This window comes from Xenopus tropicalis, chromosome 2 (genome assembly GCF_000004195.4).
Source record: "Xenopus tropicalis strain Nigerian chromosome 2, UCB_Xtro_10.0, whole genome shotgun sequence".
In the NCBI taxonomy this organism is placed as follows: Eukaryota; Metazoa; Chordata; class Amphibia; order Anura; family Pipidae; genus Xenopus; species Xenopus tropicalis.
The window spans coordinates 72,558,306-72,578,396 of record NC_030678.2 but is presented as its reverse complement, the minus strand read 5'-3'; the positions used below and the strand labels follow the sequence as shown (position 1 = coordinate 72,578,396).

Sequence of the window (20,091 nt, the reverse complement as noted above, 5' to 3'; positions counted from 1 at the left end):
CTTTCCATAACCAAGACATTATAAAATCTAAGAAAAACACTGTGGTGGTTTCCTAGTATAAGGGCTGTGACACACGGGGAGATTAGTTGCGGGCGACTAATCTTCCCGCAATGCCATCCCACCGGCTAGAATGTAAATCGCCAGTGGGATGGCATAAGTGGCGCCGCAATTAAGCTTTATACCTAAAAAAAAAAAAAATCTTTTTTTTTATTTTTAAAGATTGTATTATTACTGTAAATAGATCTACTTTAATAGGAAAACCAATGTTATCAAGGTTGCAAATTAATAAAAAATAATGTATATTCCTTCAAAAAATCATATTTAAGCTGTGCATATTTTTTCCTTTTTCAGTGTGTTCCTTAAAGCTATAATGTGACAGTGATATCTACTACAAACCAGTATATTTTATCAGTATAGTTTTGACCTAAACTTTGGACAGCTATCAACAAGCTTAAATACTAGGAGGTGGAGCGCAAAAAAGGATTTGTGCCTTACAGTTAAAAAAATGCAGTGACAAAACACTGCTTAAACTGTATCTGGGAGAGCACGTGGGCATTTGTGTGTTCTAGCACTGCACTGCTTCCTCCTATTTTATAGCAAACTTATACATTTAAAACAAAAAGCCAGGTGGAAGAGGGAAAATTTCGCCTTTAAAATAAAGTGCGCTTACTTAAATATCTAGCACCTTTAGATCAAATGAAAAAGTAAGCAGACAATGCGCTAAACAAAGGCAGCAATATTAACAGAACATCCATTTTGCAAACTTTAAGAGTAACATAAATGCAGAGCGGTCAATAAGCAGAAAGTGTATACTACTTAATTTAGATAGTAAGATAAATCCTGAGTTATTTAATTCTAATACTGCTTCTATATGCCACAGAAAGGCTTTTTGCCACGGTGCCACAAAACATTCCAATAAAACATTAGTGATCTAATCTGGAATAATTACCATTTCTGGACAAGAAAAGCATCTAAAACACTCAGATGACAGTAAGCTACAAGTTTTAATAAATTACAGGCTCTTTTTTTTTTTTTTTTAGAACCTAACCCTGGAGCCACTATTGGTTATCCAAAGTAATCACTCCACTTTCTGTATCTTCCAGTGAGAACAAGGAGCTGGCTTACTAACTAGAGCAGATGTTTCTGAAAGATGCAACCAGCTTAGAAAACAACCACATTCTTTTCCAAGCCTCCGCGCCATCCTTGAGAAAAGAAAGATGGAGAAGATCTTAACACTGCATTTATTAATAGCTTATATTTGGAAGTACTGGACCATGAAATTCCATCTTCACTTCTTTCAGTCTGCATCCCAAATCAAAAAGGCAGTACAGAGATCTGTGTCTCCATGGCAGTAAATGCGGAGCAGTAGGTGGTGCTTCTAGTAACCAAGAACACATAGTAAGAGCAAGATGAAGTTCTTTATCATGTAGAATCTTCCAAAGCTTTGCCAGTTTCTTGTGCGCGGCAGAGTCGGTCCATGATGCCCTGCAACATGGGCTGCACAATGCCCATTAGTGGACGTTGAGAGGGGTCCCCATTCCAACATGCCTCCATTAGTTTCCAACACTCTTCATCAAAGATGGCCAGCCTTTCTGGGCGTGCACCTGGGAAGCAAAAATTAACAAAAGATCTGAATATTTAGCCATTTTTATCTATCACTCATTGAATTGATTAATTCCCCAAGACCTGTTCCTAATAGCTAGAATTCATAACTGCCAATATATTTTAAAATATAGAAAGGTCTATTTGGTCACGCTCATTAAAATATAGTAAACAGAAGTAAGGGTGCTTATAAGTATGTGGTGGGTGAGCCATATTCAGGCCCATGGATTTACCTTACAGTTCATTCACAATAAAATAAAGAGATAGAAAACAAAATCATTCTAGATGTGCTTTTAACAAGACTTCATACAAGGAAATCTCTATAATGCAAAAGAAAATCTTAATTCTATATATAATATATGTATAATCCACACTGTTAAACTGGCAATTTATCCATTTGAAACCAAAAACCCAAATCACTGAATAAATACTAGGCCTTTCCTAAAACTATCCATAAAATGCTCCGATTTGGTCACTTTGGAAAAATGTGACCATATTGCCTGTATCAGTGGCCTATTTAGACCGATAATCCCCCCATCCGGATATAAAATTTCTGCTGGTTTTCCAAAAGAAGTGAAAAGGAGATAAAACTTTGCAGCTCCTCCTCACTTTCTGCTGTACCAATTAGTCAACCCAAAACAACAAAACAATACAAAACCATGACATAGGTGTGTACAGACGTTTTCACAGTATCTGTCTGTTCAGCCAGCAGGACAATTAGTCTGAGTACTGTATGGGTCAGCCCATATATGAACACCTATAAATCCCACTGAAAAAGTGTATTCAAGGCAGGGGATCCATATTAAGGTTCATAATCAGCTTGAATAACCATGAATTGGTTAAAAATATTTTATAGCACTAATATTTTCTATTGAAGGAAACAATTTCACTGTATTAAGGGAGGTTACGATGACCCATCCCTACATACAGTGGCTTGCAAAAGTATTCGGCCCCCTTGAACTTTTCCACATTTTGTCACATTACAGCCACAAACATGAATCAATTTTATTGGAATTCCACGTGAAAGACCAATACAAAGTGGTGTACACGTGAGAAGTGGAACGAAAATCATACATGATTCCAAACATTTTTTACAAATAAATAACTGCAAAGTGGGGTGTGCGGAATTATTCAGCCCCGAGTCAATACTTTGTAGAACCACCTTTTGCTGCAATTACAGCTGCCAGGCTTTTTAGGGTATGTCTCTACCAGCTTTGCACATCTAGAGACTGAAATCCTTGCCCATTCTTCTTTGCAAAACAGCTCCAGCTCAGTCAGATTAGATGGACAGCGTTTGTGAACAGCAGTTTTCAGATCTTGCCACAGATTCTCCATTGGATTTAGATCTGGACTTTGACTGGGCCATTCTAACACATGGATATGTTTTGTTTTAAACCATTCCATTGTTGCCCTGGCTTTATGTTTAGGGTCGTTATCCTGCTGGAAGGTGAACCTCCGCCCCAGTCTCAAGTCTTTTGCAGACTCCAAGAGGTTTTCTTCCAAGATTGCCCTGTATTTGGCTCCATCCATCTTCCCATCAACTCTGACCAGCTTCCCTGTCCCTGCTGAAGAGAAGCCCCCCCCAGAGCATGATGCTGCCACCACCATATTTGACAGTGGGGATGGTGTGTTCAGAGTGATGTGCAGTGTTAGTTTTCCGCCACACATAGAGTTTTGCATTTTGGCCAAAAAGTTCAATTTTGGTCTCATCTGACCAGAGCACCTTCTTCCACGTTTGCTGTGTCCCCCACATGGCTTGTGGCAAACTGCAAACGGGACCTCTTATGGTTTTCCGTTAACAATGGCTTTCTTCTTGCCACTCTTCCATAAAGGCAAACTTTGTGCAGTGCACCACTAATAGTTGTCCTATGGACAGATTCCCCCACCTGAGCTGTAGATCTCTGCACCTCCCCCAGAGTCACCATGGGCCTCTTGGCTGCATTTCTGATCAGCGCTCTCCTTGTTCGGCCTGTGAGTTTAGGTGGACGGCCTTGTCTTGGTAGGTTTACAGTTGTGCCATACTCCTTCCATTTCTGAATGATCGCTTGAACAGTGCTCCGTGGGATGTTCAAGGCTTTGGAAATATTTTTGTAGCCTAAGCCTGCTTTACATTTCTCAATAACTTTATCCCTGACCTGTCTGGTGTGTTCTTTGGACTTCATGGTGTTGTTGCTCCCAATATTCTCTTAGACAACCTCTGAGGCCGTCACAGAGCAGCTGTATTTGTACTGACATTAGATTACACACAGGTGCACTCTATTTAGTCATTAGCACTCATCAGGCAATGTCTATGGGCAACTGACTGCACTCAGACCAAAGGGGGCTGAATAATTACGCACACCCCACTTTGCAGTTATTTATTTGTAAAAAATGTTTGGAATCATGTATGATTTTCGTTCCACTTCTCACGTGTACACCACTTTGTATTGGTCTTTGACGTGGAATTCCAATAAAATTGATTCATGTTTGTGGCTGTAATGTGACAAAATGTGGAAAAGTTCAAGGGGGCCGAATACTTTTGCAAGCCACTGTAGCACTGGAATTCATTGAGTGAGAATTCCTGATTTAAAGTAGTGGAACTTAAATGCTAAACGTACATGCTCTGCATTATTCAGCATTCAAGACAAAGCCTAAATAAGAACTCTGGACTGAACTGTGAGAAAACTTGGATCAATTTCCATCAGAGTCTTTCTGCTAAAACTGCCTCATCAAGTTCACTACAGGCTCATACTTTGTATATACTTCACTGCAAGATTAAATGTAGCTTACATGTCAGGCTTCCCACAGTGTTTTACTCAGAATAAAGGAAGGGATTGATCATTGACATTGCTTTGTTTTTCTAAAAGAGCAGTATATTCTAAATTAGAGTAAATGGGGGAGAATAGGATTTTGTAAAATGCTTTTACAATTTAAATGAGTTAAAATGTGTTTCTGCACATTTAAATATTATATATTAAATTGAAAAAGATAGCTGTAGAAAGAGTCCGCACTCACAGGTCTTATTTAAAATGTAGAGGTGTTTATTCAAATCAGCATCTAACGTTTCGGCTGCGTCCGCAGCCTTTCTCAAAGACAATGTGAAACAAACAATGGTGCACTGAAAAAACTGAATTTGGCACCAAAGTAGTGACATCATTAGGTGTATATACAGGACATTTGCATATAGCGTAGACAAAACACGCTAGTAAAAGTAAAACGAAACAAAATAAAAATAAATGAGTAAATAATTATCTAAACATAAAGACACTGTCTAGGGAAGAATGGTCAACATGTGATATAGTGCCCGTATAAGTGTCTAGTGCTGAAATGCAACTCACTCGCGCTTCAACTACCGCATCTAGTGATAAGCCTGTATATGTAAAGTAGTGACGCACTGGGGATGTATCCAAAAATCAAAAAAGGAGACCGTGGAGAAAGAGCATGGAAGGGGAACAATAGAAAACAGATTTAAGATGTGAGATGTAACCGCCACATAGCGCTATGTATGGTAGTTCAAAGGACGCAGTCCACTTGTCGGTAGCGAAGTAGAGGTAAGGGGAAAGACGGAGCAGCGTACATATACAGGCTTATCACTAGATGCGGTAGTTGAAACGCGAGTGAGTTGCAGTTCAGCACTAGACACTTATACGGGCACTATATCACATGTTGACCATTCTTCCCTAGACAGTGTCTTTATGTTTAGATAATTATTTGCTCATTTATTTTTATTTTGTTTCGTTTTAATTTTACTAGCGTGTTTTGGCTACACTATATGCAAATGTCCTGTATATACACCTAATGACGTCACTACTTTGGCGCCAAATTCAGTTTTTTCGGTGCACCGTTGTTTGTTTCACATTGTCTTTGAGAAAGGCTGCGGACGCAGCCAAAATGTTAGATGCTGATTTGAATAAACACCTCTACATTTTAAATAAGACCTGTGAGTGCGAACTCTTTCTACAGCTATCTTCTTCATTTTTTCTGGGACTGCACCCAAGCTACTTTGGACCTACTGATACGTGAGTGCCTGTCCATACGCATTATATATTAAATTGAGATATACCTTAAAGGAACAGTAACACCAAAAAATGAAAGAGCTTTAAAGTAATAAAAATATAATGCACTGTTGCCCTGCACTGGTAAAACTGGTGTGTTTGCTACAGTAACACTACTATAATTTATATAATAAGCTGCTGTGTAGCCACGGGGGCAGCCATTCAAGCTGGAAAAAAGGAGAAAAGGCACAGGTTACATAGCAGATAACAGATAAGTTCTATAGAATACAATAGTGTTTTATCTGTTATCTGCTATGTGCCTGTGCCTTTTCTCCTTTGAATGGCTGCCTCCACGGCTACATAGCAGCTTATTTATATAAATTATAGTAGACTTTCTGAAGTAAACACACAACTTTTACCAGTGCAGGGCAGCAGCACATTATATTTTAGTTACTTTTATACACTTTCATTTTTTGTTGTTACTGTTCCTTTAATTGATAGAATTAATGCACACTGATTACTGAAAAATATGTGACCCGGGTAATATTAAACTTATTATTTTCTTAAGATAATTTCAGGTCAACATTTTGGTCCCTATTTAAAACCGTTATCAAGATTTATTAGTTAGGCATTTAGTTAAATCATACTAATAGTTACACCTGTATTACTAATTGTGCTATTTGACAGTGCTATTTTGATGTTGGCCTGAAAATGCAAAATACAGTTCCCATTACAGACAATTGGAGGCAGCTTGGGCAGTTTTAAGAGCTAAAACACTGGTGAAAAAAAAGCTAGGTACTTGCCTTTTCTGACGTTGTTCCACAGATGGTCTTTACTTGCACATTTCTCAAAGGCTTCTGGAAGTTTTACAGATCCAGAGCAGATATACCAAAAAAGAATTCCAAATGCATATACATCCACCGAGTTGTCATATTTTCCTGATACAGAAACAAAAATAAAAATATTCACAGCCAGAATAATGTAGTGAGAGAACAAATTTTAGTTGTAATAAGCGGATTAAACTCTCCATTCACATCAATTGACAGGCATTTACAGAGGTGACTGCATAAAAAAAAAAATATTGTAAAGCAGTGGTTCCCTAACTGTGGAGCTTAACCTAGGGATGTGGTCCAGCTTGAAGGCCAGTTAGGGTGAGATCTGGGGAGAATATGTATTTCTTGTCTGAAATAATTAACTATGGTTAAATAGCGAATAGCATAATTTCTGTAACGCTTTCATCAGAGCGCCCTGACCACTCAAATGGCACAAAAGGGCAGTGTCAGACTGGGATATTAGTCGGCCCGCAACAAATCTTCGGTGCTGCAGGCGACTAATGTCCCCGCAATGCCATCCCACCGGCTAGAATGTAAATCGCCAGTGGGATGGCATACGGGTCACTACGATTTCCCAAAGTTGCCTCTCGAGGGTAACTTCAGGAAATCGTAGCAACGCATATGCCATCCCACCTGCGATTTACATTCTAGCTGGTGGGATGGCATTGTGGGGAGATTAGTCGCCCGTGACAGTGAAGATTTCTTGTGGGGCATCTAATCTCCCCGTCTGCCACTGCCCTAAATCAAAGAGTCAGGAAAACCAGTGCTTTAAAGTCATGCTAATTTTTATTTAATTTACACTAACACTTTCTTTATACAGTTAACTGCTATAATGCCAAACTTGAAAGCAGGTTGCTGCTGTTAAACAATGCACGCCTAGTCATACCAGAGAAAAGCTCAGGTGCCATATGTATTGGTGTCCCCACAATGCTGCCAGACATCATTGCTTCTGGTTTGCAAAATCCAAGATCTGTAATTTTAGCTCTGTGTTTTTTGTCCAGCTGAGGGGGAAAAGCAAAAAAATAAAAAAACAAAGAAAAACAACAAAACACCCATATAATATATACTTGTAACAGGACCATTAAAAGTATATAAAACACAACATGCCATATAACACATATTATAGGACACCTCACCAGAACATTTTTCAGTTTGATGTCCCTGTGTACAAGTCCTTGATTGTGCAGGAACCGGATTCCTTCTACTACATCTAGAGCAATCTGTAACCGTGTCTCTAGAGAAAGGCCAGTCTAAAAAATGGAAAAATAATTATAATTTTTAAAAATGATTTCTTTTTTTCTGTAATTATAAAATAGAACCTTGCACTTGATCCCAACTAAGATATAATTAATCCTTATTGGAGGCAAAACAATCTTATTGGGTTTATTCAATATTTATATGATTTTTAACAAACTTAAGTAATGGAGATCCCAATTATGGAAAGATACCTTATCTGGAAAACCTCAAGTCCTTAGCATTCTGGATAACTATACACAGGTATGGAATCTCTTATCCAAAACGCTCAGAATTACAGGAAGGCCAGCTCATTTAAGTCTATTTTGAGCAAATAAATGATATATTTTTTTTAATGTTTTTCTTTTTCTCTGTAATAATAAAACAGCACCTTGTGCTTGATGGTAACGAAGCTATATAAATCCACATAAATGGCAAAACAACCTTATTGGGTTAGTTTAAAATGTTTCAGTAGACTTAAGGCATGATTATCTAAATTACAGGGAAAAAAAATATTATCCATAAAACACCAGGTCCAAAGCTTTCTGAATAGTGGATCCCATAGATGTACAATAGTTTTTTTGTTTTTTTTTTTAATCTCTATCAACCACTAGGAGGACACTTTCATCAGATTCTTTGGATTACTACAGAAAAGTAATGAGTCTAGCTCTCTCTCTCAAAACTATGCAAAATATCAAATACAGGTGTGCCATTGACTCCATTATAAGAAAATAATTCTAATTTTTAAATAGTGATTTCCTTTTTCTTTGTAATAATAAAACAGTACCTTGTACTTGATTCCAACTAAGATGTAATGAATTCTTATTGGAGGCAAAACATTCCTATTGGGTTTATTCAATACTTAAATGATTTTTAGCAGACTTAAGTTATGGAGATCCAAATTACACAAAGATATCTTATCCACAAAACCCCAGGTCCCGAGCATTCTGGATAACAGGTCCCATACCTGTATAGTGAATACCAGTGCCAGAACTACGGGAAGGCAGAAAAGGCATATGTCGAGGGGCTAGGGAAGGGTGCCACTCTTTTCTTCCTACGCCTCCTTAGCTTCGGGCCCTTCAATAACTTGGCAGTGGCTCAGGTGAGGCTGAGAGCCGTTACAAATGGAGAGGGGGTGACCAAGTACGGGGACTGGCCTTTGGTGTGCTTTTAATTGTCCCAGCTCTGGTCAATATTGGGTACGTTGGGCTATTCAAATTTTTTTTTTTTTGTTTTTTATTATTCTTGATTATTGGCCTCCCTCAATGGCCACAAACTGCAGATTGCCTAAGAATATAACGGTCTATATCACATTAAAAGTAAAATTAAAAGGTGAACTACCCCTTTAACAGCAGGCTGATTTGTAGTATGCACAGGAGCTATACCCAGGTCATCCTGGGTGAATCCCTCTTCCAAAACAAATTATTTTTATAGGATATACTTAAAACAAAATACTTGTAGCTCTGTGATAAGCAACAGATAAGTTAACAGCCGAACCAGCCCTTTAATTACTTCACCTCTCCTGTCACAATATGGTCATTTTTCTCCAAATAGCTACACAGACAAGAACATTTATTCTGCATGGCTTCTCAAACTGATCTGGGAGCAAGGTTGTGATCACAGGGCAAAGGACAAGTTCAAGTACACACATAATTTCAATTTATGTTCTTACCTTAAGGCCTACATAGAGATCTCTGTGCAGACGCTCTGTGATTAACAGAACTGCTATGCTGGAGCCTCCACCATAACTGTAATCAATTACTGAACCATGTAAATCAACCAGACGCTCATGCTTGGGCAAGGATCTATGTAAACAGAAATTGATAAGTTATTAATTCTGAGGTCTCAAAGTTTAAGAAAATTTGAAAAGGAAACATGAAAAACAGTTACTATGTTACATTGCTACAGTAAAAGAATTACAATACCTGTATAACTATGATAACAAAATAGAAATAAAGAAAAGTTACAAGTGAATTTGTCACTATTATGCACGCATAAAAAAATGAAACAAAACAAAACAAAAAATAAGCAAACCACAACAAGACTGCGTTGGTTGATGTCAGTAATATGTGTTTGTGAGCCACATTCATAGTTTGATAGTTGGTTCAACTCAATGAATGTATTTAGATGTTAATGGCTAGCAATATCACAAGTGCCAGCAGTGGCATTGTTTGGCTATTGCAGCCATAAAAACACACATTTTTAAACTACAGCTGCTAGGTGTTTCACATTCAACACAACATGAAACCAAGCTTCATTTTGGGAAAACTGCCATTGTGCCAAAAACAAACAAACAAAAAAAAAAACAGCAGCCTACCTTGTGCCTTGTGCCATAGGTAGACTGCCGTACACTGAAAAGCGTGCTCAGATTTGCTTAAAAAATGTTTTTAAGCAAATATGAGCAAAGGAAGGCTAGGATCGATCAATCGTTCGCCGCATAGTGGATGCTTCCCCTGCGTCGCCTTTTTTTTCAAATGACTGGAAGCCAAGTTTTAACAGGTATTTTCTAATAAAGCATTCAAAATAATAAATGGTTTGCAGGATCGGGCAATTATTGGGGCAGGGTAGAATAGATTTTTTACTTTTTTTTTTTTTTTACTTTATTTTTAGTGTTACTTTTCCTTTAAAGGCAATGATTCGGGGCCCTTTATCAAACCTAGGTCCTATCAAGGAGCAAAGACAGAAACAAATAGTTGTGGGGAAATGTGCATTAGAGAATTCCAAGACTCAGTCTCATATTACGCCTGGTACTACAGTTATAGGCTTATTATAGAAAACTTTTTTTTTTTTTCTTTCAGCCTTATTCTGCTTTACCTCATATAGTGAAATTCCAAAGCCAAGTCATTCCAGTGCTTCTCATCAGGGGGGACAACAGACTTGAGAGCACATGGGAAGTGCCCACCCCAGCTATCACACAGGTAAACCACTCCATACTGTCCTCTCCCCAATTCACGACCTATTCTTGGTTTTCCTGGAAAGCACAAGATTAATTTTGTTAGTTAAAGACATTTTACAACAGTGACAACTTTTGGGTGGATTATGTACGAATTTCACTTTCACAAGTTAAACTAAACTTGCAATACTTATTTCAAACAAAATAAACTTCCCTTACCAAGAGCTTACTAAAAAAAAAAACTTTATACATTCTATAAAATGTAAACATGAATAGAACTATTAAGATACCTTTGATGGATAGACTACAGTGCTATAAATAAAATAATGCCTTCAGGGCTAGAATTAGTCAATTGCTCATAGCTTCTTACCATGCAGCAAAACATCTTGTAGGGACCTGCTCTCCAAAGACAAACGTGCCAGACGTGGTGCATGATCTTTACGAACCCTTAACCACAGATCATTCGTTTTTTCCAGTCGACCAGAGTGCCCAACCTCCAGCTAAAAAAAGTGAAATATAAGACATACTAAGATAAGAGAAGGCCACATTTCTAGCAGCTGCAGTGCTAGGTGCCCAGGCAACACATGCTTAGCATCTCATACATTAAGGTCTCTTGCACCTAGAATTTAAACGCTTGTTATAATGATTACCATGAATAAAGGCACAATTGCGCAGGACAGACACTTTCTCTAAGCCTCTTACAAATTAAACTCAAATACTCAGTTTAGAGCACTGGTAGTCTACTATCCATATTCTCTTTTCTTATCTGAAATGTAGGCTTATCTGTAATCTGAAAAAAATACAGCCATGCTAATCTAAAATATGACTGACCATCATACATTTGGTATCTCTCTTTTAGTTGACAGGTGCTCTTGTGGCGTACCTTGCTTGTGGTGCCTACACCATGTTCCAAGGTGTTTTACCCCAGTTATGCATGCATTTAAAGGAACAGTAACACCAAAAAATGAAAGTGTATAAAAATAATTCATTTATTATGTACTATTGCCCTGCACTGGTAAAAGTTGTGTGTTTGCTTCATAAACACTACTACAGTTTATATAAATACCCTGGCTGTGTAGCCATGGGGGCAGCCATTTAAATTGAAAAAAGGAGAAAAGGCACAGGTTACTAAGCAGATAACAGATAAGAAGCATAGATTCCCATCGTATTCTACACAGTTATCTGTTATCTTCTTATGTAACCTGTGCCTTTTCTCCTTTTTTCAATTTAAATGGCTGCCCCCATGGCTACAGAACAGCTATTTCTATTAACTACAGTAGTCTTTGTGAAGCAAACACACAACTTTTACCAGTGCAGGGCAGCAGTACAATATATTTTAATTATTTTAAAACATTTTTATTTTTTAGTGTTACTGTTCCTTTAAAGTATTGTTTAATATTATACCCATGTAGGTACTGCTGAAAAATGAGAGTACCATCATAAAACTGCAACACTTATGCTTATTTCGCTCACACCTGAGGATGCCCTTAAGTATTTGCCAAACAAATTCACTCCTTAGGATCTCCAAGTTATATAGGCTACAGAAAACCCATAAGGCCACATTTCAATGGGCAAATCCAACCTGCTGCCATTCTCTGCTTAGGTTTAAAAAAGTGGGCGGAGCAACCAACAGCCAATCAGATTTCACCCATTGAATTTTACCAATTTAATGCCAGGGTTCCCAAACTTTGCACAGTTTGTCACTGGGTGACTACATCCCAAATCAGAAAAGCAGGAAGAGCCAACAAGTCAATTAGATTTCACCTATAGACTTTCATTAGTTTAAATTTAAACTGCTGCCATTCTTTAAATATTAATACGAAGATCCCCAAACTTTGCAGAGTTAGTCACCAGGTAACTGCGGTTCAAGGTAAGAAAAAGTGGGCAGTGCCACCAACAGCCAATCAGATATTCCCTGTTGACTTTCAACAGCCAATCAGATTTCATCTATATTTTTTTGGTTGAAATTTAAAATGCTGTCATTCTTATACTATTTACACACGGGTCCCTAAAGTTAGTCACTGGATGACAATAATTGACAAGGTTTGAAAAAAAAGTGGGTGGAGCTACAGACAGCCAATCAGAACAGAAGAAAATAACAGATGGCACATGGTTAAAAAGTTACTAAAGTGTTATAATGTCTAACCTGCTTGAGAGATGCAGCAAATGCCTCATGGGAACTTTTTAGTCGCTTGCAAAATTGACTGCAGATGCTCTTGGCAAGTTTAGAAGCACTTAGACTTTCTATAGCATCCTGTGCAACCCTGCGTTTCCATTCTGGGGTGATGGTAGGAGGACTCACCCAGGTGATGCGCTGGATGATCTGAAGAATGAAAAGGTATATTTGAATGTAGTTGTGCTGGTTTGTTTGCATCAGTAACTTTACTTTCCAAGTTAAAATCTGTTTGTGTGCCAGAATCAGAAACCTTATGGAACAAGCAGTGCATACAATCATTTGTGCAGCATTTGAATGCCATCTTCAAATGCTGCTTACTGCAGATATGGCAGCTGTTAGTCTGCAGTAAGCAACTGTCACTCACAAGCCGATTTCCCACAGGAAATACCAGTGGAAGAATACAAGTGTTCATGCTTTTTGCTGGCCTAGAAGGCCAACTCAGTCAGCCAGTCTGGCACATGTTGCATATCAATACGCAGCACAGTCTGGCACGTTATGATTGAAAAATGTACCCATTGCCAAAACATAACTTCAAATTCTGGTGATTAAATTGACATTGACAAAATAACTGGTGAGCATATTACCACATTCTTTTAAAAGTTAAATTAGAATGTAGAGGTTAAGAACTAAAGTCTACTGGAGATATTCATCAGATTTTGTGGGTCAGATTTTATCTGATTTTGCCATGCAACAGCTTGAGATTTTGTAGGATCCTACAAAACCTGATCTGCATAGGCTGTAATGAAAGTCGGATGGTTTGTCAGACACCATCAGTTTTTATCTAGTCAGATGCATTTACTTCAGACAGCCACGTCGTGTCGGATGGTAAATAAGTCCCAATATATTTTAACCCATGCAACTACATCTAACTTTAGGATGTATTTTGTTGATCAGACACCTACAAAATCTACTGTAGAGTGTAGCTCTAAGAGGGGACTTACCTGCACAATTTGTTCCCACACCATTCTGGTAACAGTAGAACCTGAATTAAAAGTGACTTCCACATGATAAGCTGCATTTAATATCTGTAAAACACAGATGAAAAAGTAAATTAGGTTTTGTGAAGATTTCACATGACTAGCACATAAAATAAACAAAACAAAACAAAAAAAAAACAGTATTTCCCTAAAACTATACATGGTAGCCTGGAGAAAGCTAACTACTGCTTTTATAAATTAAGCGTTGCATCATGCCTGGGGATTTTTGTAGGTAAAAAATAAAATGATCAATATTATATGCAAACTGAATTGTTGGCACTGGGCATGGCCTATAAACAGCTTTGAGTGTGGTATACAGATTTGTATATTCTTGGTTCAGTTCATGGTCTTCAAGTGCATTTTTATATTTTAAAATTATTGTAACCTTACATAGAGTTTGTTAAGCTGTATATTGTTTAAAACTAATAGTTCACAAACACATGTAATGAAATATCCATGGTGAGCATAACATAATATTGTTTTTATGTATGTCACTATATGGTGTCTCTTTCTTAGTTCAGTGCAGAATATAAGATTGAAACCTGCTTCAGGTGGTTGCTGGTAACATGTGAAGAGGACTCCTGTTGAGACTTCTCCAGGCTGCGAAGACACCTCTCCAATGTTCCGACAAAGCTTTCACGCAGATAGTCCACTGAACTGATCAACTTGTTAACCACAGCCTGATTAAGCCTTGAAATAATCAATTCCTTGATTTGGAAGATGCAGCACTTAACTTCTTGTACACTAACAGGTTCACCATTTTGCGGTATTGCAATGTCTGCAACAGAAGTAAAGGAAATCACTTTACATAACTTTGAAGCCAGGGCTTAGAGAATAACTAACTTTAAATTCTTTTTGTCTTGAACGGTGCTGTCCAACTGGTGGGCCGTAACCCCACTCTCGGTGGCCCTCGACCTGTCTGGCTGCTGCAACTGCCTACCTTTGTTTAAATGGTGTCAGTATTGAGATTAACTGCCCACCTGCATTTCACACCTCAGATTCAGGATGTAAACCGCTGTATTGTTAATACATGTAATCATCTGTACTGTTCACACTTATAAGCCCCTAAATTGTTCACTCCTCAGGCTCAGACTGTAAGCACCCATATTGTTCACACCTCAGACTGCAGGAGCAGTACCAGCATTGTGTAACTGAATGTACTGTCTTGCCCTATGTGGCCTGTGCGTATGGCACACAGGCAGCAACGGTCAGACAGAGTATGGCAAACACAGGCAGCATAGGGCAGGCAGAGTATGTTACACACAGGCAGGGTAGGGTAGGCAGAGTATGGCACACACAGTGTATTCTGCCTGCCTTATGCTACCTGTGGGAAGTGAACCTGGCAGGGGTTTGTTCTGGGAGTTTGCTAGAATTTGGAAATTGCCTTTGAGGCTACAATTTTATTGTAACTTTTTTACTGCTCTTTCTATTAAGGCTCTCTCCTAGTCATTCTTCAACCAACTGCCTGGTTACTAGGATAAAAAAGCCTCTGGCAACCAGCCAGACTACCAACTTTAAAGGGGACCTGTCACCCTAAGAAATAATTACAAATTGTTTGTAAACCATTGTGTCTGTCACGCAAAATAAACTTTAATTACACTATATAAATTATTTTAAACTTATTTCCTTCAGCACTGGAATTCACAATTGCAGAAAACAGGCAGGCACCATTTTGTGGACACTGTTATTAAGACAAGCTGTGCATCCCGCTAAAATCTTGTTTCTGTGCCAGTATGGGGGGACCCATATCCATGCACTGGTAACACAATTAGATGGGGAGGAGGGAGGGAATGTGAGGAGTGCAGTGACAGCTAAGAAGTTCTGAATTGAAAGTGAAAGTAACTGTCTGCCCCACCCCTGTGCCTAAGGCGGGTCAGGCAATATATGATTGACAGCTGTGACTTTTAAATGCTTTTATAATGGGTATAGATGTGTTAATAAAAAAATGACTTTGGGTTACATGTTTAATTTGAAAAGGGCTTTTATTACACAGCTTTTTAGGTCTGTGTGACAGGTCCACTTTAAACCTAAGCCCTGCAAATAAGGCATGGGTTACAAATAAATTCTGCCTTGTATGTATGTTTAATGTCACAGGCAGTGATTGGCCTGATGACAGCCTAGTGCTCCAGCACACATGAAGATTAGTTGCCTGATATAAATCTGCTCTATCATGGTTTTCAAAGTTTATTTCAAAGATTTATTGTGGATGACTAATATCCACCTGTGTCATCACCCTTAGGGCAGTGGCAGATGGGGAGATTAGTTGCCCCGTGATAAATCTTTGTTGCCGCGGGTGGATAATCTCCCCGATTAGCCACGCATACGCATCACTACAACTTGCCGAAACCGCCCGAAGTTTCCTCTCAAGGCAACTTCGGACGACTTCGGCAAATCGTAGTGACACAATGTTCTAAAGGCAACCCAGTTAGCACTTATTTATTATATAGAGCACTAAGTGGCAAGTTCTACGAATATTATATAATATATATATATATATATATATATATATATATATATATATATATATATATATATATTATATATAAAGAATGAAGGTATGGTCACCTTTGAACTGCATATTTGCGGCATCTTCAAGAAGCTGCTCTCTCATGCTGTTTAGGGTCTCCACAATCATGTCTTTCAATTCCTCTTGCTTACGGTCAGAGATTCGCATTAGAGATTCATACAGCTCATTTTCTTTCTGTCTAGTGTACTCCAGTCGCTTTGGTGTTATCTGAAGATCTCTATGCATGTCAAAAGCTTTATTGATGAACAAGTCCAAACATCGGCTATGAACCATGTTAAGAACTATTGCAGCATCTACCAAGTGCATCTGTAACACTTGCCTTGAAAAGGTACTTAATTGCCGTAGCTTCTCAAACTGCTCCACTAGCATACTGGGGGCTGTGCTGCCTGATCCTGCAGCTCCACAGTTACATAAGCCCCTTTTCAGAAATCCTAGCTCCATCAGCTGTTCATACAGAGCTGAACGTACACCTTCAGATCCCCCAATCAGCCTGTCCCTTGTTGATGATGTCCGGATGAAAAATACTGGCAGTTTATACTTCTCTTTTATCTCAGTTAGTTCTTCTTCATCCTGCTGGGACAATCTTTCCTCGCATACTGCATATACAACAATTGACTGAACGTGGTCAACATAGTCCTCTAGAGTCATGGATACTGCCTGGGAGCTACGGCAGGGGGAAACCACAATATCGACATCCTATGAAGGCCAAAAATAAAAAAAAAATTAAAGCTAAAAATAGTACAGAACATGAAGTTAATCTTTATAAATGGATATCATAATAAATGTCCTATTAAACTTACCATATTGATGCACATCTATGCTTATGTGTGGTGTGTGCAATTTTAAATGTTTTACTTTTAGCTCTGTCAATAGCTGATATAACATAACATGAATATTATGCCCTTGGTTTGTGTGCAAGCACAGTGAGTCATACAAGCCTCGGGCTGGTCCTATGTACTTAAAGAACTTACATTTTATGAAAATTGTTTATTTAGATGCAGTATTTTACATATTGGTTGTATATGCAATATATTATTTTTTAGAGATCCCTGCAGATGCTTAAAGGAGACATATTGGATAAATGGGTAAACCCTAATTTTTAGGTAATTATGAATAATATACGGTGCTGGTTTCTCTTTGGGCTAAACATTAATCCTCTCTGTAACAATGGCCCCTTTATTGGAGCTCCCTATAGATCCTATCACTTCTCTGTCCTAGTTTGAAATGGAGAGTGGGCGTGTCCTAATGGTCCCTGCCAGAAGCACAGTAGGAGGGGGAGAGCCAATCACAGCCCTGCACTCACACAAGCAAAGACAGGCTTCAGTTCCCTATCAGGTCAGCCTAGCTGCTGATTGGTTCCTATCCTACAGTGCAGTGTATGGAGGGCTCCCCAGCTCATCCAGAGAATTCAGCCAGCAGGAAGTGGAACAGATGGCCGGGGCTAGTGGGGTTTTGGTGGAATTTCTCAATAAATCAGTTCGAAACAACACTTTTAAAGGGAAACGAAAGGTAAAGTCACTTGGGGGTGCCAAAATGTTAGGCACCCCCAAGTGACTTTAACCGCTTACCTCGTACCCCGGGCTGGTGCCCCTGTTGGGAGAAAACAGCACCAGCCCGGGGTAGCTGCCGGCGCTTCCTTCCTTCTGTTTCGCTGCGCGCGCATGCGCAGTAGAGTGAAAAGCCGAACTTAAACATTAAAGTCGGCTTTTCACTCTACTGCGCATGCGCCCACCGCTGGCATTCCGGAAAAGGAAGCCAGAACACGGAAACGATCCGCTCCAGGTGCCCCGGGCTGGTGCTGTTTTCTCCCAACAGGGGCACCAGCCCGGGGTAAAAGGTAGGTGGTCAAAGTCACTTGGGGGTGCCTAACATTTTGGCACCCCCAAGTGACTTTGGCTTTCTTTTTCCTTTAAGCACAATCCTTCTATATCTAGAGGAGTATAATTCACTGGTACATTCATAATTTTTATAGGATATGTCTCCTTTAAGCATAGGATTACTAAAGCATCTGGAATTTAGAGATCCCAAAGGGAAGTTAGTACATACAAATAACCCCGGAGATCTCTTTAGCTACTGAAAATTCAACACATTTACTGCATTTTTGTGGGGTAAAAACAAAAACAAAATTACATTGACCCCCCCAAAACAATATATTTTTGGAAAGAACACATTCGGCTGAAATAAAAAAGGGGCCCCCATGTCTTTCTACTCTGAACTACAGAGTCACAATGCTTTCCCAAAATTGGCAGTTTTTATGAAATACCTGAAAATGGCAACAAACCTTCCCCTTTCAAGCACCTTATATCCCACATAACATTAGGTACCAAGAAAACACATAGTAACATAGTAAGTTGGGTTGAAAAAAGAAATACGTCCATCACGTTCAACCATAATGCCTATATATAACCTGCCTAACATCTAGTTGATCCAGAGGAAGGCAAAAAACCCCACCTGAAGCCTCTCTAATTTGCCGCAGAGGGGAAAAAATTCCTTCCTGACTCCAAGATGGCAATCGGCCCAGTCCCTGGATCAACTTGTACTAAGAGCTACCTCCCATAACCCTGTATTCCCTCACTTGCTAAGAATCCATCCAGCCCCTTCTTAAAGTTATATAATGTATCAGCCAGCACGACTGATTCGGGAGGGAATTCCACAACTTCACAGCTCTCACAGTAAAAAAATCCTTTCTGAATATTTAAATGGAACCTCCCTTCTTCTAAACGGAGTGGGTGCCCTCGTGTCCGTTGGAAGGACCTACTGGTAAATAAAACATTAGAAAGGTTATTATATGATCCCCTTATATATTTATACATAGTTATCATGTCACCTCTTAAGCGTCTCTTCTCCAGTGTAAACAGACCCAACTTGGCCAGTCTTTCTTCATAACCGAGACTTTCCATACCCTTTACCAACTTAGTTGCCCTTCTCTGGACCCTCTCTAACTCAATCATGTCCCGTTTGAGCACTGGAGACCAGAACTGAACAGCATATTCTAGATGGGGCCTTACCAGTGCTCTGTAAAGGGGAAGAATAACACCCGCCTCCTGTGAATCTATACCCCTTTTAATACAGCTCAAAACCTTGTTTGCCCTTGCAGATGCTGCCTGGCATTGCTTGCTACAGCCAAGTTTATTATCTACAAGGACTCCAAGGTCCTTCTCCATTATGGATTTTCCTAGTGCAGTCCCATTAAGGGTATAAGTGGCTTGCATATTTTTACATCCCAGGTGCATGACCTTACATTTATCCACATTAAATCTCATCTGCCACTTAGCCGCCCAGATTGCCAGTTGGTCAAGATCCTGCTGCAAGGATGCCACATCCTGGATAGAATTGACTGGTCTGCAGAGTTTTGTGTCATCTGCAAACACTGATACATTACTTATAATACCCTCCCCCAAGTCATTTATGAACAAATTAAACAAAAGTGGACCCAGTACAGAACCCTGAGGGACTCCACTGAGAACCCTATTCCAAGTAGAGAATGTACCATTAACAGCCACCCTCTGTACCCGATCCTGTAGCCAGTTTCCTATCCATGTGCAAACGACTTCATTAAGACCAATAGACCTTAGTTTAGAAAGCAGTCGTTTGTGGGGAACGGTATCAAATGCTTTGGCAAAATCCAAATAGATTATATCTACTGCAACCCCCCCTGTCCAGCTTATTACTTACATCATCATAAAAAGCAATTAAATTGGTCTGACATGACCTGTCCTTCATAAAGCCATGCTGATTACTGCTCATAATGCCATTCTCCAGTACATAATTTTGTATGTGATCCCTTAACAAGCTTTCAAACAACTTGCCCACCACGGATGTCAAACTTACAGGCCTATAATTGCCAGGCTGAGATCTTACTCCCTTTTTAAATAT

At 39.1% G+C, this 20,091-nt stretch overlaps 1 protein-coding gene across 1 annotated transcript in view; it reads right to left on the bottom strand.

The window, feature by feature from the left end:
* Window positions 1-1,022: 1,022 nt before the first annotated feature.
* Window positions 1,023-20,091, bottom strand: part of dstyk (dual serine/threonine and tyrosine protein kinase) — a 39,825-nt gene continuing 20,756 nt past the window's right edge. The window contains 11 exon segments of the mRNA NM_001007476.1: window positions 1,023-1,604; window positions 6,380-6,514; window positions 7,296-7,410; window positions 7,546-7,659; window positions 9,315-9,447; window positions 10,457-10,613; window positions 10,906-11,035; window positions 12,682-12,858; window positions 13,653-13,736; window positions 14,231-14,466; window positions 16,254-16,911. Coding sequence (NP_001007477.1) covers window positions 1,423-1,604; window positions 6,380-6,514; window positions 7,296-7,410; window positions 7,546-7,659; window positions 9,315-9,447; window positions 10,457-10,613; window positions 10,906-11,035; window positions 12,682-12,858; window positions 13,653-13,736; window positions 14,231-14,466; window positions 16,254-16,911 — 2,121 coding nt within the window. The 3' untranslated portion in view covers window positions 1,023-1,422.